General features: G+C 40.6%; 1 protein-coding gene across 6 annotated transcripts in view; it reads right to left on the bottom strand.

Annotated features, from left to right (window-relative positions):
* DAAM2 (dishevelled associated activator of morphogenesis 2) overlaps positions 1-26,916 on the bottom strand; it is a 197,934-nt gene that overhangs the window by 29,190 nt on the left and 141,828 nt on the right. For 5 of the 6 annotated variants that reach the window (XM_066178440.1, XM_066178438.1, XM_066178441.1 and 2 more), the window contains 11 exons: positions 23,178-23,288; positions 21,955-22,058; positions 20,673-20,739; positions 19,655-19,772; positions 18,038-18,176; positions 16,548-16,606; positions 16,000-16,184; positions 14,762-15,079; positions 7,798-7,905; positions 5,101-5,133; positions 1,874-1,980 (listed from right to left, as the gene is read on the bottom strand). In XM_066178440.1, coding sequence (XP_066034537.1) covers positions 1,874-1,980; positions 5,101-5,133; positions 7,798-7,905; positions 14,762-15,079; positions 16,000-16,184; positions 16,548-16,606; positions 18,038-18,176; positions 19,655-19,772; positions 20,673-20,739; positions 21,955-22,058; positions 23,178-23,288 — 1,349 coding nt within the window. The remainder of the gene's footprint in view (positions 1-1,873; positions 1,981-5,100; positions 5,134-7,797; positions 7,906-14,761; positions 15,080-15,999; positions 16,185-16,547; positions 16,607-18,037; positions 18,177-19,654; positions 19,773-20,672; positions 20,740-21,954; positions 22,059-23,177; positions 23,289-26,916) is intronic. The other variant, XM_066178443.1, reaches the window with a different exon arrangement.

The raw sequence follows: 26,916 nt of genomic DNA, 5'->3' as shown, positions 1-26,916 counted from the left end.
CCAGTGGGATTGCCCTGGCAGGTGGTGTTTCCAATACCACAGCAGCAAAGTTAACAGAGCACAGTGCAAACTTGCAGGCTCCATAGGGACACTTCAGTCTCCAAATCTCTATCCCCCCATGTTAGATCTGCTGACAATAAGAGCAGGATATTTCCTAGTGAAGAAGCTGACAGTCACAAAACACAGCTTTTCACCTCTGGTTTGAGTCCAGACTAGCAGTTCAAGGTGCACTAACTTCATGGCACACCTGGAGTGAACACATGCCACGTATCTTGAAGTGCAAGGTTCATGCCCCAATGACCTTGCTGCTGGAGGCAGCAAAAAGAAAGACAAAACACAGAAACTGTCCCTTCTCTCTTTCTGTATGGAGAGGTTTCTTCTCAGGTAAGATTGCCCAGATTTGCACAGCAGAGGAGGTGAATGTTGAAAAATACGCGTTGCTGCTGTCCACATTGCTTCTGTTTTAGAGACAGAAGATTTTTACAAATAAATATCTAGTGCCCTACCAAGTCATGGACCACCTTCCTGGATCCTCCTCACCCAGCCAACTGAACACATGATGTTACCACTTCTAGGAAATGTCCCACCTGCTTACAGAGTTAATCTGAAACCCAGACACAGTTCAGTAGGTCTGTCAAACAGCATGAAAATCCTGTTGTCCTTGTGCCTCCCCACCCCTCTGCCCCAGACTCAGCCAGCTGCCAACACCAGCAAAGACATGTGTTGGCAACTGCTGCAGAGAGAGAAATGTAAGCCTTTCCTCACTGAAGATTTGGATGGTGGGGATCCTGCTGACATGCAGACTAATGCCACATAAGTAGCATAATGAGAGCCTCTATGGGTTTCACTAAGCAAGGGAAAGAATTCGCTCCAGTCCTGGTGGTCTGGCTGCAACCTTGCTTTAACTGTTAGCTTGCTAGAGCAGATAAGCATCACAACCATATGAACCCATATTTTCTACTGCCCAATGAAACAGCTTGGCTGCTCAGTACTACCACAGCTTTGCCAGGTTTTGTTTCCAGCCTTGCTGTCCCTCCTCTGGTAGGAAAGGCAACTTTCTCAGTTTGATCAGTGTCTGCACAAATCTGATAGTGACAGACCTCAAACCCTCATGCTGGTAGAAAGACATGAAAAAATATAGAGGGCCCTGATGTCACTACATTTGAATGCATTAGCCATTGCAGGAATACCCAAAGGAAACTCTTGACTTCAAAAACCTAATTTACAAATAGAAGACTTAATTCTTCACAGAATATTCTGATTTGGAAGGGACCCACAAGGATCATTGAGTCCAACTCTTTAGTAAATGGCCCATACAGGGATTTAAACCACGACCTTGATGTTGTTAGCACCATGCTCTAATCAGCTGAACTCATCTCAGGGTCTTGAATATGAATGCCTGTGTTTACCACTGTTCACACCACAAGTCAAAAATGAACATCACACTCAGCTCTGCTGTATTGCAGGGAGATAATCAGATCAATATTTAGAGAGAAACACACAGAACAGACAAAAACAACAGACGCAGAATATGGGGATACATTACTTAGAGTGAAGTGCAAGCACTGCCAAAGTGCTGCTTTCATCTACCAATGAGCAGTGATCACTTTCTGATGATGAGTCTTCAGATAGAAGCTGATGCCCACCTGTTTGACACACAAAATGTGTGTGTGTGTGTATTTTTATTAAGTGAGATAACATGTATGAGAAACGTTCTTTTATGACACTGTAAGAGAGGTTTAGCTGAGGGTCTGCAGGTATTAAACAGCAAGTCTAGTTGGGAAAAGAAACACACCCATTTGCTTAATTTCATCCCCTCTTGCCTCGGCATTGATCATGGCACACCCTGTGAGCTCAGGCTTAGTACACTTACTTGGAAAGGAGAATGACACAGTTCTGGGCCCTCCGGCCATCAATCACAGAGAGTTCTTTCACCTTTCTTGTGGAGAGGTAAAGGTCTTCTGTTGAGCCCATCTCTTTCTGCATGTATTTCAAAAGGGAGGGAAAACAATCAGAATTATGTTTCTCACTCAAGACTGATAGATTTATCTCAGCGTAATGAACAAACCCAACCCAACCTAGAAAAATCCTCCCACACGATAAGAAAAGAAGACAAAGCCAGGAAGCATGGGGGTAGATCCTGGGTTACTAGAAATACAGAAATCATTCATTAACACCTATAAGCTCATCTTTGATTCCAAATACTGGACCTGATTCTAACCTACTGGACTCACTCTGCCAACAATTAGGTTATGTAAATGTGAAAAACAGGCATGATAGGAGAATTGGGCACATTATGATGAAGCCCACTGGTGTCACAGCATATCCTTCAGCAGATGCCTCCTCCAGGGGTTACACAGCATTCTTGAAAGGCTCTAGCACAACCAATAAAAACCCTTCTGTTATGTCTTATGTCTGCTGTTGGACCTGACTAATCCATATTATATGAGAGATGCAAACAGTAGGGCACAATGGCATTTATCTTACTAAATGGTAAAATTTAGATTTAAAATATCTTCTCTTTTAAAAACTAATTAACACATTTAATCATACAGAAATCACCCTTTTCCAAAGTTGTCTGAATATCCCCACTGCCATACTCATCACCTGAAAAGAACTTGAAAATCCAGTACAGAACATTTGTCATAGCATACAGAGATAAAATATTTGCAAACTCAGTCTGACCATCCAGTTTTTATTTTCCCAGCTAACTGCTGCAGGAACCATTTAAAAATGTCTTTTCATGACATCCATATTGTCAGGACTTGAGATTTACCAATATAATATAGCTTTGAATGCACCCATCAAATAAGCAACATAACTTCTTTTTTCGCCTATAACTTCAAGCATGCTGAGTCAGATCAAAAGGTCCATCTACACCAGCATCCTGTCCCTGGGACTGGTCAATAGCAGATACTCAGTGAAACATGTCAGATCATGCACACACTAACCTCTAAAGAGATTTTGACACCCAAGCATTTGAGAGTTCAGTGCAAATCATAGGTTCATACTGCTAGTTGTCTTTTCAGTATTGCTACAGTCAGCTACCACAAATCTGTGTTGCCCCTGGATATACAAAGGACTCCTGCAGCCACATCCACAAGTGCTGCAGTGAGCCACCACCAATAGAAAACGGCATTTTAAAGCAGGTACAATGCACCAGCTAAAGACATGCACTCAGTAAGTTCTTCTAGATGTGCCCAAAGCATCTAGCTTGGCAAACAGAAAATGGCAATGTTACGCAATATATCAAACAGTGTTTCCAAAAAAAGCAAAATTGGCATTGGGTATGTTTATTATTTCTGAGAGAATAACTAACAATACCAACAAGAGGAGTGCTCGCTGTATAATCTGGCATGTAGAGATTTCAAGGTTTTCCTAAGTTTTCTGAGTTTGTGGGGAGGAAGACGGGGGAATATGGAGATGGGCAGCTGTTGAAAGGAAGAAAGCAACTTTCTGGTCTGTGCTCTTGGCTTAAAAGCTCCACTGTTCCTCACTAGCTAATATATGCAGACAAGGATGCCTGGATAGAGACAACCAGCACCCATCCCAAGGGAAAAAAAGAGTTTCAGCCTTTGGCTATGTATATGAAGTGATTTAGCCAGCTTTCCTTAAAGCCATCCAGAAGGAATTGATATAATAGTCTCCATACCATTTCCAATTCCCCAAGCCACAGGGTTCAACACAGATGAATAACTTGAACTATTCAGACACGGCCCACTCCTTGGTCATAAGGGCTAAACTCATCTAAAAATATATCCTCTTCAACTCATATTGAGGAGAGAGGTATTTATAGCTACTTGGAGCCATGTGTAAGCAAAAGCAGATGAAGCCTCAGGTTTTACCAAAGCCAGATTCTAAGCTTAGCTGAAGGAAAGCAGATTGCACATGGAGTATCCATATTTTCTCAGACACAGAAAAAAGAGGAGCAAGGGGCAGTGGCAACTAGCTTTTGTGAGAGAGCCCAGGCAAGCCCTGAATGTAAGGACAGCTAGAGATGGCATCAGTCAACCTGACAGACAAGATGACTGAAGTGTTAGGCCATCACCATTTACTGACTTCTCATCTGGGATAATATTATGTTATGGGCTTCAAAGAGTATGTCAGATCTGATATTTTAGTTCCAAATTTAAAACTCAGCTAAAATCTCAGTGCTGAAATGACTATACGTGCGGAATGTGTTCATCACATTGGTGCCCTGCTTCAAATACAATTTGATTTTGGTTAGCTGAAGACTCGTACCATGGCAGCACCCCAGCTTCTGGCAATTATCAGTACTTCAGAGAACTACATCTACCATATTGACTTGTTTTGATATACAGCCATGTTAGCCGCTCCCATGTGGCTTTCCAAATACAGTTCCCTGAGCACTAATAGTAAGAACTACTTTCTTCTGAAACCACCATAGACACTTATGATCCTATCTTAACAATTCTTTCCTGATAGCATCACTCTTACCAAAATTGTTGCCAAGAATTTTGCTTGACAGGTAGCCAGTTTAGACACATACATAATCCAATATCCCTGTCTGAACACCATTTTAATATTTTGCTGAACTTTCTGAGAGTTTCAGCTGTCCATTTGAACTCTTCTGCTCCTCAGATGGCACAAATCCTTCTGCCAAAGTGCCCAGTTCTATGCAAAGAAATATTCCCTTTATCAGAAAGTCTATGGCTAGCAAGTGCATCTGAAAACTTCAATACTGTACAAAGCAGACAGAACACAGATGGGAACAGTGGGAGAGAAGGCTCCCTGAGAGCCCCTTTTGTTCTTCTCAAGAGAGGGTATTACTTTGGTTAAGGAAGAGTTCATACTGGCATTCTTCTTTCTCTCTGGTCTTTTTTTCCTCAGGATCATAGAAAAAAGGGACTACAGACACCAGCAGTGAGATGTAAGCAAGTGAAAGAACAAGAACTACCTCCTATCACAGAGATAATACAACTAAAAGAATTATTTGTACCACCTTCCCCATCCAGAAGGCAGAGTCCAAGGGCATATGAAAGAGTAGCATGAGCTGTGACCCCAGAATGGCATGGTCCAGAACTTCACCTTCACTCACACACATGGCAAGAGGATCAGGAAGCAGACAATGATACTCACCTGCTTACAGGAGGAGGGGTTAGTTAGCAGGTCCTATGCAGGCAGCAGTCGCAAATAACGGAGAAGAAACATGCCAAAATTAGCACAGAGAAAGATACCAAGTTTAACAAGGCAGCTGAATTTAGATACACACTGTTTTCTAAGAGCATATACTGCTTAGCAAGTAATACTGGTCCAGACGGTTCAAAGGTATTACAGCATTTCTTTGAATATTTTAAATCAGCAGATGTCACGGAACTAAGAGTACAAGGTCTTTTATGAAAATAATAAATTTGGTCTCCAAAGCATAAATCTTTTAGGTCTTTAAATATTAACTAGGATAATGCTTAAATACCTTTACAAATCCAGTCCAGAGCCTTACTGAAAGAATTGCCAAGGTTATAACTTGAGGGTCAGTTCTCCTCTCCTGATGCACAGGCACTGTTTGTGGGTATTAACAAGTATAACAAGCAACAACTTTTTTCAATGGCACATTATACCCTTTAGCAACTCATAGCCAAGTATTTTGAAAGCACTCAGTAACTGCCAAGGATGCCTTACAGCACTTCTGGAAGACAGACTCAAACGATTTCATTACATACTCAGTACTACAGGAAAACACCAGCTATACTGAATCAAAAGGTCAATATTACGCAGTAAGATTAGAGCAAGGTCAAAAGACAAGTGTAAGAATACTTGTTCCAGCATTTTGTACACTGGACAGTTTCGCTTTCTCTCATGGCCACCAAAAAGGACTCACTGGGCTTGAGAGAGGAGAAGAGACCCTCTGTCATTAACAAAATCCGGAAAATAGAAAAATTGTTTAATGTAAATGAAACTGGAAAAAACCCATGAAGATCATGTTAATAACAGCAAAGAAAGAAATGCCTTTATCTCTACTCATTCAACATTTCAGATGCAAAAGAGCAAGGCTTTGCACTGACATTTTTTTTACAGACATTTGGATGAAGTTTAAAAGTCTCAAACCCAGAGTAAACACATACTTGGTCAGAGTGGAATATTTCTGAAAGTAGAAGAGGAAAAAAGACTAAGTGTGAACTGAAAAAATTCTCATAAATTTTTAATTCAAAAGCAGTTGGTTCCCTGGTCTTTAAAAAAAAGAAAATCGATGTGGACTTGTTGATTGGAATCCAGTTCGCACTGGAGCAAGTATGGATGAAAAGGAAAGTATCACGTAAAGTAATAAGACCAAAATATTTAAGGAGAAAAAACCTCCCAGAATAATGTAAAAACCTCAACAAAAGCTGTAAGGGCAGCAAAATGTCTAACTGCACAAAAATACAAGTAGCTTACATAAGTGTTACTCTAGTGTCTGGAGCCACTGTCATAAAGTGTGTTTAATGAGGACGGAAGAGTACTGTTCAGAGACCCATAGAGGCAGGGGTAAGGGTCAGGTTAGTTTATGGCTGAATAGCTCAGGCTACTTTCCAGTGATTGGTAACATAGCCATAAATATTATGATTCTAACTGAGACCAGGACAGCTTTGGCTTTGGATTTTGGGGACAAAAGGAAGCAAAACTTTGCAAGGTCATTTCTAGTGAGGAAGCTGCAATGTTTGCACCTGAAACATTGGAACAAAAGCTCTTGGGACAGGGTCTAAATCCAATCTCTTAACAGCACTGAAATTTCATGTGCCTTTCTTCCCCTCTGTGAATAAAGATCTTGTTTCAAGGAATGTGATTTACAGAAAGAGAGAGGGGCCTGTTGAAACAGCACCAGCTATTTGCAGAAGCAGAATGAGAAATGAAATCTCATCATGCAACAGTTAACATCACATCCTTCACAGCTTATCCATGTGGCTGTGAGCTAGTAAATAAGAAGAGTTATTCATTATGTTTATTTGATTAGATACAAAAATAAAAGAGAGAAGGGAGCAGATAGAAAATCCAAAGACAAGGGGTTGGATTGTTAATTTTAAGCTACTAAGTCAGTTAATGAAGTAGTTATGATCACTGTAAGGAATAATCATAAAGGTTGTTTATGGCAGTTGGGTCTGTGTCTTTTCCTAAAACTTCAGAGTAATGATCCAGTTCTGCAGCATACAAAACATTGAAAATATTCCAAAAGCAAAGGAAAGCTGTGGGAGTTCAAGGAGTGAAAGTAAAATGCATCTGCTGCTAAATCTCATTCAGTGGAAATAGACAGATTGAAAGTGATTCACTTTCCAAGAAAAAGAGGGAGAAGACATTCTAATAAATGGCCACTTTTAAAGTACGCTGTTTGCTCTATAATCTGTAATTCAGACAGTTTCTGTCATCTAGCTAGTTCAGGCAGCTGGCTGTTTAAGAAAAAATAGACAAAATGAAAGACAGCTAATACAGTCAGCTTGCTCAGTACTCAGGGATCTACAGCCTTTTTTCTCTGGATAAATGGGAGAAATAGAAAGTTTGATATGTAAATATAAATGTAAAGCTCCAAAGCTTTTGGAAGTCAGTGACCACTTACATTAATTAGAGCATTAGCAGTTGGTAGGTGCTGTCTCTGAGAGCTGCCCATGAGTATGAAGCATGTCCAGAAGTTTAGACCCTCCCCTGTGTGTCCCAACTTCTTTTGGTCTTCAGATTTTTTTGAACAGTGGCAGAGCATCAAGTGATGCAGCCTGACTTCAGGTGGCCAAAGGCTCAGGACACTGTCATGTGGTCCACTTCTCCTCCAGAAATTCAAGACAGAAAAGGTATGGAAGAGTTCACTCCTACCTGGTGTCTCTGATACGCGGAGAACATCTTTTCAAAATCTTCTAGATCCAGCACCTTGAATGCCTTTAAATCATCAATCTCATTCCATATCGTGCCATGGATCCTCTCCTAAAAGAAAAGGACACATTTTAACAAGATAGCAAAAGTATTTAGCTAAGAACATCCAATTCCATTTAGATAGATCATTCTCTTCTAATCACTGGTCACATTGCTACGTATTACTACTGTAATTTTACAGGACACACTTTGTTTTAAGAGACAAAGGAGAAAAACAGTGTTTGTTGGCACTTTTTAAATTTTTTTTTTTTTTTTTTGTTTTTTTTTTTTTTTTTGTTTTTAAACATACTATTTTGTATTTTTCATCATAGCAAGCCTCTAATGAAAAAGGCACATTCCAAGACTAGCAGACCACATCTCAAGCATTATCCATGATCCCACAGTATATTTCCTTTCAAGAGTGGCCATCTGTCTAACACAATGATTGTGGTCATGCTGAAAGGACTGTTACCATCAGGAGGAAAATGTTTAGGAAAAGCACTGAGGCATGACAAACCCCAGACAAATCTTCCCTTTTGCAAATTTTTCCAGGTTCTTTTGTAAAGTCTAAAGGGTGTGTGGTTTTCATTATGTCTGCCTGTGAAAGTAGTTTAAATTATTATTTTATTTTACTTTTAAGCTTTTGAGTCTTTGAAGTCTAATTGTTTCCTATTACATGAACTCCTTTGTCTACGTGAGGTCTTTGTCAAGCCAGATAGACACTAAGCCCAGATCCCTGAAACAGCATCATTCACAGTAACTGGAAATGTTCACAACCCTTGTGATGATACATTATCCTGAATGCCAGGAATCCTAGATGTTTGGCAGATAATTAGCATGGAGGGACACAGGCACAGACTTCTAGTCTTACTTGCTGTCCACCCAACCCAGAACAAACAGGCTCCTGTGGTACATGAATTAACTAATCAGCAGTCATCCTAAACTAAGTGAAGGTCTTGGGTCTCCTGCTGACATTCTCAGGACAGATATCCTTTTGTGGCAGAGGACACAAAGATCAAACTACCTTCTCCTTCCTACTGATTCTTAAGGTGCATGTTGTGTGGGAAAAGCTTCGGGTGCTCTTCACACCACTGACACCACTATTCTTCAGTTAATTTAGTCTATGAAGTGTATATTTGTTAACTGCAAAAATAATGAAAATGCTGACTAAAAGAAAAAAAGAAATGGACAAAAGGAATTTTAAAAATTGACCTAAGCAAATCGCAGGAGATGAAGAGCCAGCAGAACACCGATCTAGAGAAAGCCAAGAACCACAAGCAATAGCAATGAAACCCTCACACAGGTTCCAGCTCTGAAGTATCTGACTTGTACCTACACAGCAAAGTGCGTTAACACTTCATTATCAGAATTAATTAGGAACAGGCTCTACTTCCCATTCAGAGTCATCAAAAGGAACGAGGGAAATGTGCTAAGCCACAAGGCTCAGGGAGCAAGGAAAAAAACCTGACAAGGATAAAATGAGGGGGAAATAAAAGTGTGAAGTGTTCTGGAGGAAATTCCTGGCAGGGCAGACACGGTGGAGGAAAACCAACACCCTTTCTCCAGAGGCAGCCTGTGAGTGCCTGAGGGTAAGGAGGGATGTCTATAGTGCTATTCACAGTGAGAGCATACCCTGGATGGGAGCAGCACCCACCCGTGAACAGGCTTACCAATATCATTTTATCATCCCTTGGAATCAGCGTGGCTCTTCTTTCCATAGCAGGAAGAACATGTGACTGTAACATGGCAAACAAGTCTGGGAGGCTCATCTCAGCCAAAGCAATAGAAGACAAAATTAATTTTCTTTTTATCCTAACCCTGAACTCCACTGCCAGTCTTGGCCAGAAGTATCCAGGCAGAGTGATCCTTCTCATTCAATTTCCAGGCTGGCTTTGTAAACCATGAATTATAAATCCTGAGGGATATATTTGAACAGCAGAGCAGTTCACTAAGTGCCTCACTTTTTCAGACTGTCCAATCAAACCCTGGAATGGTAAAATATTTCTTGACAGGAGCCCTTAGAGTCATCACTGGGATAGAGCCCTAAGGATGTCAAGAAGTTGTACACTGTGTTTGGTAGAGGCTGGATGTGACTCAAGACAGCTACTCATGAGTCTTGCCCATCTACCTGTCCAGCTGCAAAAATCTCATGGGAGTTAGGTTTCCTCACTAATGGCAAGAACAGTGAAAATGTCCTACAGAACAGTCTAGTCTGAATGAATTGCAAAGGTGCCAAAACAGGAAGTTCTGGGACTCAGAAAAGGACTACAGAGAGTAGTTCTTCCCCTACTTTACCAGGAAAACAACCCAGTGAAAATGACTCCAATTCAGATTCATTTTAAGAGCCAGGTTGAATCTGGTCCTGTACAGGATGGTTTGTACGCTACTTGCAGCAGGAAGACAAATTCCAAAGCAGCACCCATTGCAATGGTGTGCACAAACAGAACTTCAACTAAAGTAGTCCAACTTTAGGGCTAAGGCAGTCAAAGAAAAATCAAGGCAGGCAGAGGTATAAACAACCTTTATTACATATAACACTTGCAATGGGCCTGTCTGTCCCTTCTGTTTCTACTATAAGCTCTGTCCTTGAAAATTTTCATGTTGCTGCCAGATAACTTCCTAGACTGAACTCTTGATACACAGTTTACACAGTTATGGATTAACTGGCTGATAGTTCCTTGTCATCAGCCAGAGAAGACAGAGCATTTTAAGAGAAACAGACTTGCATAATGTGGTTGCTATGATAAATGATTCCCTCAGCACCATAAAAATATTTATGGTCCCTAAATAACAATTTAAAAATAAATTATTCCTTCTTTTCTTTTTTTCTTCTCTGCCCTTATAAAGAAAAAAAAAAAAAAAGACCAAAAAAAAAGAGCAGTCATCTTATCTGTAATGTTTTTCCCCCCATCTTCATTTATTTTTTTATTCATTCATTTATTCATTCTACAAGTCTTCCAAGATCTGTGGTTCCTGTGCTTTGGAAAGTCTTGGCCCATTTGGAGAAGGAAACCCTGTGAACTGAACTTCCCAGCATCCTCTAAAAAAATGGTGTGACATACCAGATCAGAAAACACCCTATTATGAGAACAAGTATTAACAAGGCATTTGCTTCATCAAGCTGAGTTTTTGGTATGTTGTATTTAACAATTCACTTGCTGTAGCAGTTGCATCATTCCACCTTTACAGTGAATCCCAGTTTGCTGACAGATCTAATGACGTTAGAAAATGACAGTGTTTCATGGCACTACAAATCATATCGAGCTGTCCTCTGCTACATCTAAAGGATGATTTTATTTACCCTGATAGATAAACAATGATATTCTGGAAGACATCAAAGTCCATCATGCCTCAGTAACCTCACAGCAAGAGTGAAAACCTACAGTACTTCCATCTGACCTGCAGGTTCAGAGAAACCATGGAAACAATGAGTGTTCTGTGAATACTGGAGCAGGCAATCCTGCCTATTAATAGGTTAATATTTGTAGAATATTAACCAGAGAAGTGGAAGCAACTTAAAATTTTAATATGGATTAATAGTTACATATTTTATAAACATACTGATTTGAATTCCATTATGAATCTGAAAAGTGATATGAACAAAGCACATTTTTCAAACTTTTCTCTTGATATTAGATCCTTTCTTCAATGTGAGAAAAATCCACTTGAAGAAAAAGCCGTATTTTTTGCCTGTTTTTTTTAATCAAGACAGCTGTTTTATCTCACTGTAGGCCTAGGCACTACCACAGCTATTATGAGTGGCTTCACAATAAGATTTTGGAGAACTCTTCCCATTACCTTTGTATCTCTAGTGCCAGCCCTTCATTATTTTATGCTTTAAACCTCAGTCTGCTTTTAGGAAGAAAGTTCCAGAAATCAGAGCCATTGATAAAATTACAGAAACATTTTTTTAAAAATTAGTGTCAAAATGAACATTTTCTGTTTATGTGAGTGGCTGTTTTGGGGGGGAGCTTGATGGTTTTGATTTGTTTTTATGTGTGTGTATGTGTGTGTGTTTTGGGTTTTTTAAAAAGCTCCTATATGGTATGTAGAACAAATACCTTATGAAATTATTTCAGTCAGTTCTATTTAGGGCTGGCTAAAGAAAGCTTCTTTGACATCACTAATGAGAGTCATTACCAGGACATTTGATGGGAAGCTGCTTCTCCAGCCATGAGACAAGAAGCAGAGTGGTTGAAGGTTGACTTGATTTACTCTGAGAACTTCAAATCAGTATGTTTATATTTATTAAATATGTAACTACTAGTCCATACTTCCAATGTTCTTTAAACTAGTCCATTGTTTGGATAAACCATAAATGTTTGGTCCCTGATTGACCTTTGGTGTTGTGTAAAACTCAGAGTGAGAGAGAATTGCTGTCCATAAACAAAGAAAGGAATATTTCCAGGATATTACAGTGGTTATATTGCAATATCTTTTTCTTAAAAAACAGAGATCCTTGGCACCAGCACTACTGTAGTGCTGGATGAATGGAATTCACAGACAATGCTACAGTGCTGTATGAATGGAGCTGTGGTGTGGAAGGGCTTCATCAGAACTTGGCCCATCCAGGCATCTAAATGTCTTTGCCACTGATCATTAGCTCACATCAAAGCTAGCACAAAGCCCTTAATTCTCAATGGAAATTAGTGGGCTGTTGTAGTTTCCTTGTTAGAAGCAAAGATCCTTTCCAGTCAAACCTTTTTTGTGGTGCTCATGGGAACTGTGGACAATCTGTTATTGTCAACTGCGACGAGCTTGACTACATTTGATATTTCTCCTAACACCCAACAGCTCAGTTCTTTCCTTCCAAAGACAAAATCAGCATTGGAAAAAAAAAAGGTGTCATATGAATTGCCCTGGAGAACAGCTTTGATTCCACTACTGAGAAAGTATATCGCAGACAAATCGCTCTCAGCCAGCCCTGTCCACACTCCTGTTGGCCTCTGTTGGCTTTCCCTCACTCCCTCGAGGCAGGCGGCATAGACAGAGAGAAGTTTGGTCTCATGTGGGCTGCCATCATCTTCATACTTACCTGAAAAATCACCTGAGGGAGACTGTGTACTAATTGCTTAGAGAAAGGTGGTCTAAACAGTATGTAGAGGTAACTAAGAGCTGAATATTTGACCTACGTGCAGCCCTAACTTTATGTACAGCTGTTTCCAACATTGTGTCCCCTCACCTTGCTGTGTTTCATGTATTGTTCCTCAAAATGTTTTTGTGGGGAAAAGTTGTATTCTCATGAACTGGAACTTAAATCCTACCACAAAAATACTGTGCACACTTCCAAGCCTCAGTTTCCCAGGCTCAAAAACTTGAGATGTGTTGCTCCCAGAATGTGTTTGTTTTGAGCCCCCACTCATTCCAGTCTGGCTACTCTGACAGCTCAGTTCAGGAAAACACCACAGAAGTGCTGCAAAGGTAACAAAAGGCATGACAAGGCCCATCCAACCTACTCATGACTTTTTGCTCAGAGGATTAATATCCATGCGAATAGAAAGATGCTGAAGCAGGAAATCTAGGATAACTGAGGAAGATGGCAAAAACATATCAGCTTCTCTGGCAGCCAGTGAAATAAATAATTCCATAACAAAGTGCAACCCAAGTAACAGCATGACCCACCTGTATCGACACAACAACCTCTGCCATTTTGCAGAGACCATACCAGGTTCAAAACACTAACACTGGCAGACATGCCAAAATGAAGGCCCCATCCTCTAATGCCCCTTTTGCCAACTATTTTGCCTTCCTCAAAATAGTGTCTTTTAGCTATCTCACCACCCAGGTCTTCAATTTTATTAGCACAGCTGCCTTCACTCTTATCCAGAGGGCAGGATAAGCCTACGGTTACTGTACACTAAATAGAAACACCTGTGACTCTCTCTTTTTCATATAAATTCATGTATATACCTATATTAGTTATTATTTCTTTTCTTCAGAGCACTATGTTCCATGTTCTGCAAAGGAAAATAAATCCTCGTCCTTACGTTCTCTCCCACACCCCCCACGTGGCCTTGACAGACAAGCACAGATGGTGCAGCAAATATTTCACTTCACTTTATTTTAAAGAAAAGGGGAGAGGGGGAGAGAGAATTCTTGTGGCATTCCAGAAGTCCCTGGACACTCATTCCAAATGCCGGAGTTGGGCCCTGGGTGAGTTTCAGTCTAAAAGAGAACCTGGGTTTCTAGGCAGCAATCCAAACTCAACACAGACACTTTTTTCTTTCTAAATCAGTTAAAAAAAATTAAGACCTAAAGAGAAGAGGAGGGAAAAGAAGAAGGGATAAAGAGAGAGAAGGAAGAGAGAGAAGTGAAGGGGAAGGAGACAAAACCAAGGTAGAAGAAAATGAGTGGAACAGGAAGAATCCAAGTCCTCTGGGGTTCTTTTTTTTTTTGACAGCCTGGAGTTTTATCACCAACAGACAGAGTTCTAACCATTGAAGGAGAAAAGTAGCTTCCCTCACGGCCATGAACAAACAGTGAGGAGAATCAGGACACCTTTCTCTCCATGGTGATGATGGCTCCTGCCAGAGTAGAGTAGGCTGGTTTTCCAGATGGTTCTCACCATGTTTTGCCCACATTGGCTCTGGTCACCCTTTTCCCTGGTGCACAAGTGAGGGCAGCTCCAGCACACCAGTCCTGGAGATGTCCAGCTCTCACTTATGCATCCAGCCCCACTACAGCTTTGCTTAACCAGATTATTTGCATGCCCAGATCTATGCAGCTCAATCTATCCAGCACCTTGCTCATCACAGGGGATGTGCTGCACTGCTGGAGAACTGGGGAAACTCCCTCAATACAATTAATGACTCCTACTGACCACGGCCCACAGAAAGCCTCTTGCTTCTACGACACTTTTCATTTCATGGCATTAATCAACACTGGGGTATACTCATAAAGTAAATCAGTTAGTAATGCAGTTTCTCACCTCACTCAGCTTAGCCCAGTTGAAGGATTTCAGTGGATGTGAAGGCTGCGGGATGGATTTCTTCTTCAGAGTGGGGCCACCGGTGCTGAAGCTGGTTGTTGAAGGGGGTGGCACCCCCATACTGAAGAAAGGTGGTGCTCCTGGTGGAGGAGGAGGTCCTCCTGGTGGAGGTGGTGGGGCAGGAGGAGGGGGACAGCTGGAGAAAGGCAGAGGAGGTGGCAGTGGTGGCAAATTCTCAGACATGTGAGAAGAGGACAAAGCTAATGGGCCACCTGGAGGAGGGGGTGGTGGGGGTGGGAAGGAAATGCTGCCCCCTTGCTGGAAAATAAAAAACACAGAGAAAAAGAAAGCAAACAGTTTAAAAGGCACAATAACTCCATGTTGCCAGCTGATGTGATTTTATTACGACTCTCAAAATATTTGATGTTTTCTTTAAAGCCTCCTGTATTCAAAGCCATCCAATAAAGGGAGGAATCTCAGCTTTCAGAAAGTTTCAAGCCCATGGAGTTGTGGAGAAGAGCTTGAAAAAAGGAACCATAAATGGCTCAGAAAAACAGAAAGCTAGCAAAAGAAGCCAAAATGTATTATTTTCTCCTTATGTATGGAAAAAGAGAAAAGTTCAATCTTATGAACTTTTGAACTCCTGGGTTTAAAAGCTAAGGGTTTGAAACACCAAATACCTGTCATTAGGCCTCACTAATGCAAAGTGGGAGAGGGGAGGAGGGAATGAATCTGCTTTCTGCAATGTCTGACTTCTCAGGGCTGTGTTCTGGAGAGTTCTGGTGGCTCAGGCACACTGCTGGGATAGAAAGAACACCGAACAGGAGGGAGCATCTGCAAACATCACTTTTGCAGAACTCCGAGGCAGTTCAGATGCTCTTGCAGCACGATAGAAATCCTGTTTCTTATATACTTTTGAATCAGGAAGGTTTCCCTCTATACCACTGAAATAACAGCCAGGGCCACCCCACTCAGCAGTGAAAATTATGGCTGGAGGAGGACATGTGTGCCTCAGCAGCTCCTGCAAGGAAGGTGGCTGAGGAGAAGGAATGGAGCAGCCCATGCATTAACCATTCTATACCACTAGCTCAGGGATTTTGGTCTCAGCTAAAAGCTGAGCAGCTTCTAAGTAATCTCTATTATGACCACAGATGTGCTTCATGCATAATATGCTTTTGTTCATCATTCACTAGTTAGCAGCCTTTAAACAAAGATGGGGAAGACTCCCAGTCTCATACCGAGAACTCATTAAGTTGAGCCACCAGATCATTCATCTGGTCTCGGGTCTGGCGCAGCTCCAAGGATTCCTTCTGCAGCTTGTCCTTCATTTTGTTCAGTGTCTTCATCATTTCATCCTTCTCCTGGGTCTTTGTTTCACATTCCCGCTCCTTCTTCTCTAGCCTGCTCATCAGCTCAGTATGGTCTAGGGGGAACATGCAAAAGGGACTGATGAAATAAAATAAAGCTCGTGAACAGTCCCTGAGGAGATGTAGGTTAGGCTGAAATAAAGCTGACAATTCTGTCAGCTCAAGCAGGGATGTATAATGAGAGCAAGAAAAAGAAGATAGAGTCTGACTGTCTTGACAATGACCTTCAGTGATCAAGACAGCAATGCCTAAGTTTCAGTTAGACTGTAAAATCACTTCATGTGAGGACTGAAGGAACCCCCATCCTGTGAAACACATAAAAAAATGTCTGCAAAAGGGAATGCTGTGCCCAGCTCTGCTGCTCTGTGAATGAATTTGGACCAGTTTCTGCCTAGGCAAGCACAGAGGATGGCACTCACCTTTCCGGAACTTCTCTGCCTGATCCCTCCACTGCTTCACCTCATTTTCATTCACCAGCCTGAAAGATGAAATGAGATCATTTAAACTTTTCCTGAGCTACACATGTTGAAAGGCAACTGGCCATTATGCATAGTGATCAGCAAAAGGTAACCTGGTGAGTGTACAAGTTTCTACAGGATCATGCCAGTGGTCCTTCTGGATCCAGATTCTGCTCCCTAGCCTATAGCTAATATAAAAATGATGCCTTTTTACTACTCAATGTCATAAAAAGGGCTAAAGAAATGGCTGGGGAAGAAAGTCCTGATACATTCCTGTCTTTAGATAATGCCCTCAAAGTGCCAAGTCTACTTATTTTGAAAGAGAGAAGTCATCACTAAAATAATCACAGCTGCTACAGGTTACAGATTACCCCATCCTTAATATAAAACCAGACTGCCATTGGGTTTTTTCTACTTTCTGTGGTTCTGCTTTTTCTTTCTTACAAGCAGGAAGAACACTTCTCTACTGTGTAATACATCAGTAACAAGGCAATTCTCATATCTCTTATTGGCACAGCTATTTCCTATTACTGACAGAAAATATGCAGGGCATGCTGGGAATTGATTAGATATGCAGAATGAGGAGTAGCTATGGAAGTAGAAAGGGAAGATCAGGCATGATATCTACAATGAAGTCTGGTATCCAGCAACACTGTATTTTTCCATGACAAGAAATCAGTTTCAATTTTGGCTCACACCTATACAAGAGGAACTGTAAAATTTTTAGTGTAGGAGAATTTGGTTTCATATAGGACTTATGTTCTATAAATGTTCTTTTCAGTGGATAATTCAGAAGGGTAATGGGCCATGAATTACCTGCAGAGGCAGTTGGATGAAATGAAGAGTCCAAAAGTTTGGCTAAAAAAGGACTGAGAACAGGGAAGTTGAGAAGAGAGCCAGCTCATGTAGCTAGACTTCTCAAATGATGCATCCTATGGGAAAAAATAATGGTAATGCCCTCAACCAAGTCTGTGGGTGAGAGCAAACAGACATTTTATGAAGAGCTAAGAGGTTTTGTGTGCCAAGTGGGGACTACTTTCCCCTGTTTACAGTCTTTCTAAACCATGTGCTCATTAGTGAGAAATGGGGTCTACACAGAGATGATGACATTATTTTTACTTTTTAGTATCAAGGAAAGCTTTCATGAGCATCCTGAATGAAAAAAGTGCACATGAGGAAGCCTTGTTATAAAATCATGAGCATTCTTTTCTGTTCTTCTAACCAGAATAACATTTACTAGAAGTCAAATACAAGCACTTTGCTAGAAAATACTGCCAAGTTAGGATGTCAGTAGAAAGAAACTACCTAGAAGACTTACTACTTAACAAGACAACAAGAAGCTGTAAGTTAGAATAAGAAAGTCCTCACATACGGTGTTTTATTCCTTAAGCACCTGTGTATTGATCATATCCTTATATCTGCATAACAGAAATAATAATAATGCAGCTTACATTTTAATGATATTTTTGACATTGAAGTTTTCCAGTGGAGCTATATCTGGATCATCTCCTCGTTCATCCTGGAGAACAATTTGTTGGAGTATTCTGTCCAACAGCTGCCACTGCTGGAAGTTTCCTCCATTCCTCTTATCTGTATTGAAAAAAGACCAACCCATGAAAACTTCCAATTCCACGCCAAAGTGTCCAGACCTGCCAACAAACTGGCATTCTTTTCTCCCCACCTTTCATCTCAGTCCTGTGTGTGTTGAATTGCAGAACATAAAGACTAACTCTGAACAGTTGCTAGCAGATTATTTACAAATACCTAGCACACTGGGAAAGCACATAACAGGCATGGGCAACTTTGTGCCTGATGTGCACGTTCAGGCTATGCAACCCTTTTGACAGGTTAGCTATAAGTTGTACTTTAAATGTCTATAAAAAGGATTTCTATGTGATAATACCCAGTGTTTTCTGGGCCTTGATGTTGAGGTCACTGTAAAAACAATGAGATGTTCTATCTGCATGCTTGGTTATCTGCAGGTCAGTGAAACTCAGCTGGCATGAAAAATTTGTACAAACGTGACTGGAAAGTGCAGAGATAAAGAGCAGAAATCGAACCAAAGGGACTGATCCCACGGATATCAAAACAGAAGAGCCAGAGCAACATCAAGTCCACCCCAGCTCTGTAAGTTATATAACCTAGATCTTTAGATTCTTTAAAACTGCTCCAGTACAATCCTGGCCTGGCCTAACAGGATTTAGTCCTTCTGCCACCAAAAATCCCGGTTGGTCAACACATAAAGTTAAAGGTCTGTTCTAAAGAGTAGTATTAAAGAGGCCACAGAAATGAAATATTGCTTGAATTTGCACATGGAAGTACTTGAATCTAATGGGAGCCTGAGAACATACCACATTACTTGCTGAAGAACACACCACAGTGCATCTCCCTTGTGTTCCCTTCTCAGTTTGACTGCTCAAATATGGATTAAAGTAATGGAAGACCATCACCTCACACCAAACAGGATCAAGGCAGGCAGTTTTTCAGTGACCTGGCTGTTACACTCTGGATGCATAACTGAATTATTTTATCGCCGTTAACAAGAAGATTCTTATCGTTCCTTTGGAAAAAAATTCCAATATTATTTTCCACTTTCTACTTGGGAGCTCTCCACTGATACACTGCCATGAGATAGCAGCCTGAAGACTTGCTGTGGAATTTCCCAGTGACAGAACAGCTTTCAGCACTGTACTGTTACACCAGAAAAATATCAGTGTCTTTTTTTAATATTCAAAATGCTATCTATTTCTGGGAATTCCCTGATCTATAGCACAAGGACTCTTTTTTCAAACTTCTGACTTAAAATCATTGAAAGCTCTATCAGTGACTAACTGGAATGTCTCAGCTACTCAATTTTATTTGCAAATGCAGAGAGGTCAGACTGCTGCCCCAAGTATTGGTGACAAGAATTTTGCTGGGTGTAAGATGCCAAGTTCATTAGCCACAGCCAAGTTCTGAATGGGAGACAAGGGCAGTGTGTGCCCTGGTATCTGTGAACTTATACTTACACCAAAGCTTCACCCAGTTCTCCAGTACCCCTTGCTTAGGAAATCTGTAAATATACTCACATGGCATCTGCAAGCAGTGCTGGAGGATGGATAACAAATAGGGATAGGCGTCGGTATGCTTCAATCTCTTCTTGATCAACTCAAACATCTGAGAGGCACTTTTTGTATCAATGTGGATCTGAAGTGAGAGAAGAAAAAAACCATCCACAGTAAAATCCTGATTAACTGTGAAAGATCCAAGCAATACAAAGGCAAATATCTAGCAAATGGACCTCTACAAACTCTCCTGCCATGTCCAGCTGCAGGTTCCAGGGACAGGCCACATGGGTCTTTGACACCACCACTGTCATCCAGTATGGAAAAGATCCCCAAAGTAAAGGGCTAGAAAGGCAGGACGCATGCAAAGCCACCAAGAACTGTTCTGGAGCAAGCAAAACATTTGGGTCCTAGAAAGCTGTGGCACAAATACCAGAAACTAAGCAAGAAAGGATCAGCTGTTCTGCATCAGTGTGCAGCAAGAGCTGTTCACGAAGAAGGAGGGACTAAACCATTCAGGACCCTACAGCTTTTTATTGATGCTAGAGGTTGTTTTTGTTTAATGCTAGTCTTTAAAATCCACGTATTCTAGAATGCTGAGCCCCTCCACAGGTTCTGAGGCAACAGTCGTCAGCACAGTTACATATAATCTTGGGAAGAATATCAGAAAATAGCCCAAACTTCACCCATAGTCCTGTAAAGGGGATGTCTGAAAGTAGAAGGCATCCAGATCATCAGGACTGAGAACCAGAGAGCACGGCTGGGAGCCTCCTTCACTCATGAATATTCAGGCAAACCAAAGAAAGAAGTTTTTATCAAGGATACTCATAAGAAGCCATTTGTGTGGCCACTGTTTTCATTGTTCACACACTGCAAACCTCCTGCTTGCTAAATGAGGAACAGTGAAAACAAGTGCATCAGCCACTCTCAGCATCAAAGTCAAACATTAGTTTTAGGGAGCACAAAGGAAAGGTGTACCAAGCATCCCAAGTGGATGCAAGTTCAGCTTTGGCAAGTTCAGGAACTCCAAAGAAAACCTTACCAGGTCAAATCGCTTGGCAAGCTCCAGGTCATCTTCATTTCTGACCATCTCAAAGAAATCTAAATGTCTAAGAGGAAACAGAAAAACAAAACATCTGCCAGTGTTCATGGCATGATTCAGACTTAAACTAAGTGTGTCACAAGAGAAGCAGCAATATCTCGGTTCAGCTAGAACATGGAAATGGCAAGCCTTTCTTACATGAAGTGCTGTCACAGATATTCAATGCAAGGGGTTCAGTGACAGGCCAAAAGAAAGGCTGGCAGAGGCGTATACATTCTGTAACTCCTGTGCTAAGACACTGGGTTGAGGTAAGGTGCAAAAAAGAAATATAAAATACAAAAGGGATACTCTGTTTTTGCTGAATGCAATGCCTGCAGTGATGATACATTTCTAAAAAGTCCAAACCATGCTTGCTAGACAGCCACTGGATCATTAACAAGTTGTTTCTTTTAAACAATGGAGCAGAAATGCATTCAGTGGATCAGTTCGCAACAGCCTCTCAATATACCTATTGATAAGCACAGCAGCATGACTACATTTGGATCTAGGTGACCTGGTAAGTGACACATTTGACCATCTGGACTTGTCTTACACAGGGGCTAGAGCACAGCAGATGATGTGGAGAAAGGCTGTGGCACATTCCCCTGTACAGATCTGGTACAAGAGTCTATGTAATCCAGGCATCTGAGATCCTCTCAAACCTTAGTTATTCTCCTGACGAACTTGTAAAATCCAAAACTGCCCTAAATCCCTCCCAAACACTCCTAGCTACTCTCCTAAGGAATACAGATTGCCTATAGGACAGATTCTCTTACTCTTGTTTACAATGCTGCAGATCAAAAGTAACATTCCTGGTTCCAGCTTTGCAGCACTGTAGACATGCAACTTGGAAACTCAGAACACCTGCACTTAGACCACACATACTCAGTCACAATGAAGTCAGTGAACTACTGACTTCCCTCCTACCTACCAGGACAGGCTTTTGTTCCAGTTTTGCTTCAAGAGAAAATAATTAGAATATTTTTTGTGTTTGTCATTCTGACTGCCATCCTTAGCTGAGAAGAAAAGCAATTGAGGAACTCCTTTGCCACAGCCTCTGCCAATGGAGTATGTATGTTTCCTAATTCCTCCACTGATGTTAATTTTAGGATAAATGTTTTTATTTTCTTTTTGTTGTTTTAGGGAGTCAGTTTCAAGAAGAGACAGAGGCAGCTGTCTCAGAGAGGAGTTTCTAATAAGTCTTTCTGTTCATTAGTAGCTGTTGTCAGAAATTAAGTCTTACCTGTCCAGTGTGGCATTCTCATGTCCTCTGAGCTTGTCAATGACAGGTTGAATTCCCAGCATTAGAAACTCATATCGGAGATGCAATCGGAACTCCAAATTGTCCTTAAAAATGGGGGGAAACCAAGTTATTTGTTTTCAAAAGCTGTTAATCACATTTTTTTTTAAATTACTTAAAACTTCAGTTCTTCCATTTTTAATATTCTCTATCCTGAGAGAGTTCTTCCATTTTTAATATTCTCATCCTATTCATAGGATGAATAATTCCAGTAAAGTGAGTAAAAAAGTAATTAATGCCTTTGCCTCCATTTCACTTAAATGTACGTTTATATACTATGAACTTTGCATATGCAGTCATAAGGACAGCACACTCCATGTTGTTCCATAAGGAACAGAAGCTCCTGGCATTTTTCCTGCTAGTCCATGAGAGGTTCCCCTCCTGGTTACAGATGAACAGCATTGCAGTCTTCCTCCTATTTTTCTGTTTATTTGTCATAAAACCATATGTATAAACCCACATACTCTGACAAATCCTCAGACATCTATTCAGTGGGATGCTACAGGATTCCCACAGACAGAGACAAATACATTGTCAGATAGCTCTCATAAGCTTGCTGTCTTTTGTGGTTTAACAAAAAAAAAATTTTAAAAAAGGAAAGAAAAAGCCAATGTCACAAAAGTAACACTTTTAATGAAATAAATTCTATCCTTCAGACTCCAAAGGAAGTCTTATTAGTAAAAGTAAAACAACTGGGCTATTTTCCGAATTGTTTCCCTTTAATATTTCAAAATTAAAATGCTTTGACTTTGGCTTTGAGTCAAAATAACTTAACATTTCAAAACATTTCTGAAGGTAACCCAAAATATTTTCTAAAAAGGCTGGAATAAAAAGGTAAATGCTTTGCAGTTCTTAAAACAAACAAACAAACAAAACACAAACCCACAACCAAAACAGCAAAAACCAACCAACCAACCAGCCAACCAAGCAAAAAAAACCAACTCAAAGTAATAACTTCAGTGTAAGTAGTCTCTTCTATACTGAAGAAGCTCAAAATGAAATAATATTTAAGACATTATAAGACTGACCTTAACAATTAAGCATTATTTTCCACAGAATATATCCACTTACTACCACAAGATATGTGACTTAATCTACTGACTATTTCCAAGGTAAACTAATTTAAACATAACATTTTAGAAGGAATTTCCAGGGCAGTGACTCACCTCACCAGCACCTGCATTCAGAACAGCATTGATAAAGGACATGATGGCTGTTTTGAGGTTTACTTCATCTCGGTATCGCCCCATGCTCCGGTCCAGCTCATTTAACAAGGACTGAAACAGAACAGCAAGCTGGGTTAGAGGACATAATCCAATCTCTTGCAGGATAGATTCCACTGCTGTATACAGGGGAGATAATTGTAAAAAGAAGCTGTCTTTTGAGGAATAAAGGCTATGCCTGAACCTTGAAAGATTTATCCTTGTTCCTTCACTCACCACCTTTCAACATGAAGCAGACAATTATTACCTCTTGGTAAGCCCCCTTAAGGGATTTTCAAAAAACAGGGATATCCCCTGCGCACACAGCTACAAAGCTCAAAGGTGAATTACTCATCTCCACTGGAAGTGCAGTTAAGCCCCAGTTTCCATGTTGCAGACTCATGGAATGATTTGGATCGAAAATGATCTTTAAAGATCATCTAGTCCTGACCCCCCCTGCCATGGGCAGGAACATCCTTCTGCCAGACCAGGCTCTTCAAAGCCCCATCCAGCCTGGCCTCAAACACTTCAAGGGATGAGGCATCTGCAACTTCTCTGGCCAACATGCTCCATTGCCTTTCCATCCTCACCATAAAAAACCCTCTTCCTTTTACCCATTCCATGTCTAGCCTCTTACAGGTTAAACCCTTTAGCCCTTGTCCTGTCACCACAGACTGTGTCAAAATGCCTTTCTCTATCTTATAAGCTCTGTTTATTGAAAGGCTGCTGGAAGTTCTCTCCCAGAGGCTGCACATCCCCCTGTCAACCAACCCACAGGGGGTGCTCAGCACAGGAATGCTTTTGGTCTAATTTCTGCATACATATTGATATTTTACCATGATCTTGTGAACATCAGGAGACAAAGGAGAAAAAGACTAGACAAGTAACATTGGTGGCATTTGCCTTATTTAGGATTAATTCCATTTGAACATTTACCAAAGAGGTTATATGCAGAACCTGATTAGCCATGAATGCAACTCTACTTTTAGCTTTGTGCTGATCAGCATTAATATTCTCTTCAGGATCTTCTCTGATCAGTTCATAATTCCAAAGATAACTTTCCTTACTGAAAGAGTTATGAATGCCACTTAAGATCTGCCAGTTCAGCTGTATGAGTCTCACTCCAGCATTAATTATAAATGCCTCACACTCATATATTTGTTTTGCTGTAGCACTAAAAAAGAGAGAATTCTTTTTTGTCTCCCTGAGAAGTTTTGACCATAAAGGGATAACAAAGACAAGAATAATTTTTAGTGTTTGGCTCAGCAGACCATCTAAATAATATTTTGAAGCTATGATGCTGAGTAAGGAAGTTCATTTTCCTCTAGTCCATCTTTTGTCCCTGGTTACTGAAAGTGCTCATTCATAGAAAAATCTTTCCTTGGCTAGTCACCATAGGTCTATCCTGTTTTCCTTTAGAAAGCCACAGAGATATGTCTCAAGAAACAGGAGGAATATCATCCTGTGCATTCTTCAGGGGAAAGAATAACCTCTTGGCTTCATGCTTGTTTTTGTGCAAAAATATTTTGACCTATCATACACTGCTACTGACAGCTGTTTCTACATCTGAGCATAGTATGTTCATTATCAAACAAGCTTGATTTCATAAACTCCTCTCTCTTCCTGCTTCTAAATTTCCCATCTGGAATTTTCAAATTTCCCTATTCCAGGTGTTTGAGCCTCAATCTCATCCAACGCCCCAGTAACTGTGCTATGACTAAATAATATTTTGCCAGAAATGGGAACGACTCTTACGTAAAAGCACATGAAATGCACTACTGAGCCAGACTGGTGGTCAGCTCAATCCAGCATCCTATCTCTAACAGTGACAATCAGAAACTATCTGAGAAGTCTTCATATTCACCAACAAAACCAACTGTTCAACTTGAAAAACAAGCAGAAGTGAAATAAATGAGAGAATTTTATTTTGTTACTGCCAGATTTGACACTGAAATCCAAAACACATGTGCCTTCTTGGAATAACTGAATCAGCCATCACTACAGAAGCAGCAAAACCAAGGATGGTTTTGCTGGTTTTCTTCAGAGGCTTCATTCCCATCATATTTTCTCACAGACTTTTAGGAACAGGCTAGAATCTATGAAACAGCATATCAGGTACAGCATCCAGACAGGCTGAAGGATGCTAATGAAAGTTTTCTATCCCCCATTTCAGAACACTGAACTAGGAGCAGAATGCAATGGGAGGCAAACCAAATTCAGGGCAAGAAAACCCAAAAGTCTGTGCTGCACTAATCCAATTGAAGACAAGCACATTACACTACACATGTAATTGTTCAGCTTGAGAAGGAAACACTGTAAGTTCAAGCAATTTCTAAGCATTAGAGTCTACACCCACATACTGCAGTCAAACTCCAATATCTCCAACTCTTTGCAAATGGCTGAGGTTCAAATCTTCACTTGAACATTTCCTGTGAAAAAGATTTCACCACACCTCTTGGCAGCCACTTCTTGTGGCCCAATTGATCTTACAGTTATAAAGGTTTTTCCTACTATTTATGCAAAACTTTCCTCACTTAATCCAATTATTCCTCATCACTGACAACCAGTAGGGTTTCATTCAATCTGCAGCAAACCTCAAAAGGCTTTGGTTGAGCCCTAAAGGGAAGAAAGAAATGAAGGGTGAAAACAGCCTTTTAATTTGTTCCCTGTTAGATCCTTTACTACAACTCCAAATTGATCAGATTTCCCTTTACAAATTATGGTCTGTACTGACAGTGTTTAATACAAACCAGGCAAGGGGGCTCTGGAAGGAATGCTCCTGGCCTCCACATTTTCAACTTACAATATCAAACTTTCTTTATTCATTCACCTCAAGCTTCAGAATTTCTAGCAGCATTAAGGAGGAAAACAGGAGTCTTCTGCCCAAAGCAGCCCAGTTAATATTTCCATTGGCAAGTGAAATCAGCTTCTTTCAGACAGTATCTAACACTTAGGATTTCTCAAGACTGAAAGGAAAATTCTTTCTCCCCACAGGGATCCACAGCTAGACAAGTGCTTTAAATAGCAAGCTATTCTGGAAGAGCATCATGGTAAACTTTTTGGGCCAATAGAGCATTATGACTTTGCAATGCTAGTTTTGTCTCAAAATATGGTATTTTAAAAAGCATAGTGTGCTACAATGTCATGACACCGAGAAAAGGAGGGGAAGCAGCAAGGATAACAATATACAGAATGCAACAGCTTAGGGAAGAGGAAGACTCTGCCCCTTTCACAAGGGAAACCAGCCATAAATAGGATTATTCAGACATGAATGACTTTAAAATCAGAGACTCTTCCTTCTCAGTTTTCATAGCATTTTATAAAACTCCATCTTCACAAGAAAAAGATAAAAAGACAAAGTAACGTTTTTATGATCACACAGTGAGCCAGTGACAGGATTACACTGAATGCATGGAAAAAAAATCCCAGCAAGGACAACAAGGACTCATCTTCCTAATTCCACATTTCTGCTATGAGGATTTATTGTTTGGATTTCAAGTGTTTTCTTTCATCTCTGTTCTTTAAGGGGCAGAGTAGGATTTGTAGGCAAAGTAGCATGTTTCAAACAACTGGATGAAGACAGAGCTTTCCAGATTGCCTCATGAAGGAGATTGAAGGCATGCCCTAATACTACTGTGGTATTTGAGTATGGAAAGAGTATTGCTCTGAAGAGGACAATTTTCAAGGAGTATTTTAAGATTAA

The sequence above is a fragment of the Chamaea fasciata genome, unplaced genomic scaffold (genome assembly GCF_029207755.1).
Source record: "Chamaea fasciata isolate MVZ Bird 193981 ecotype frontalis unplaced genomic scaffold, bChaFas1.0.hap1 SCAF_3, whole genome shotgun sequence".
Lineage (NCBI taxonomy): Eukaryota > Metazoa > Chordata > Aves > Passeriformes > Sylviidae > Chamaea > Chamaea fasciata.
The sequence above is the reverse complement of the archived record's forward strand: the minus strand, read 5'-3'. Positions and strand labels throughout refer to the sequence as shown.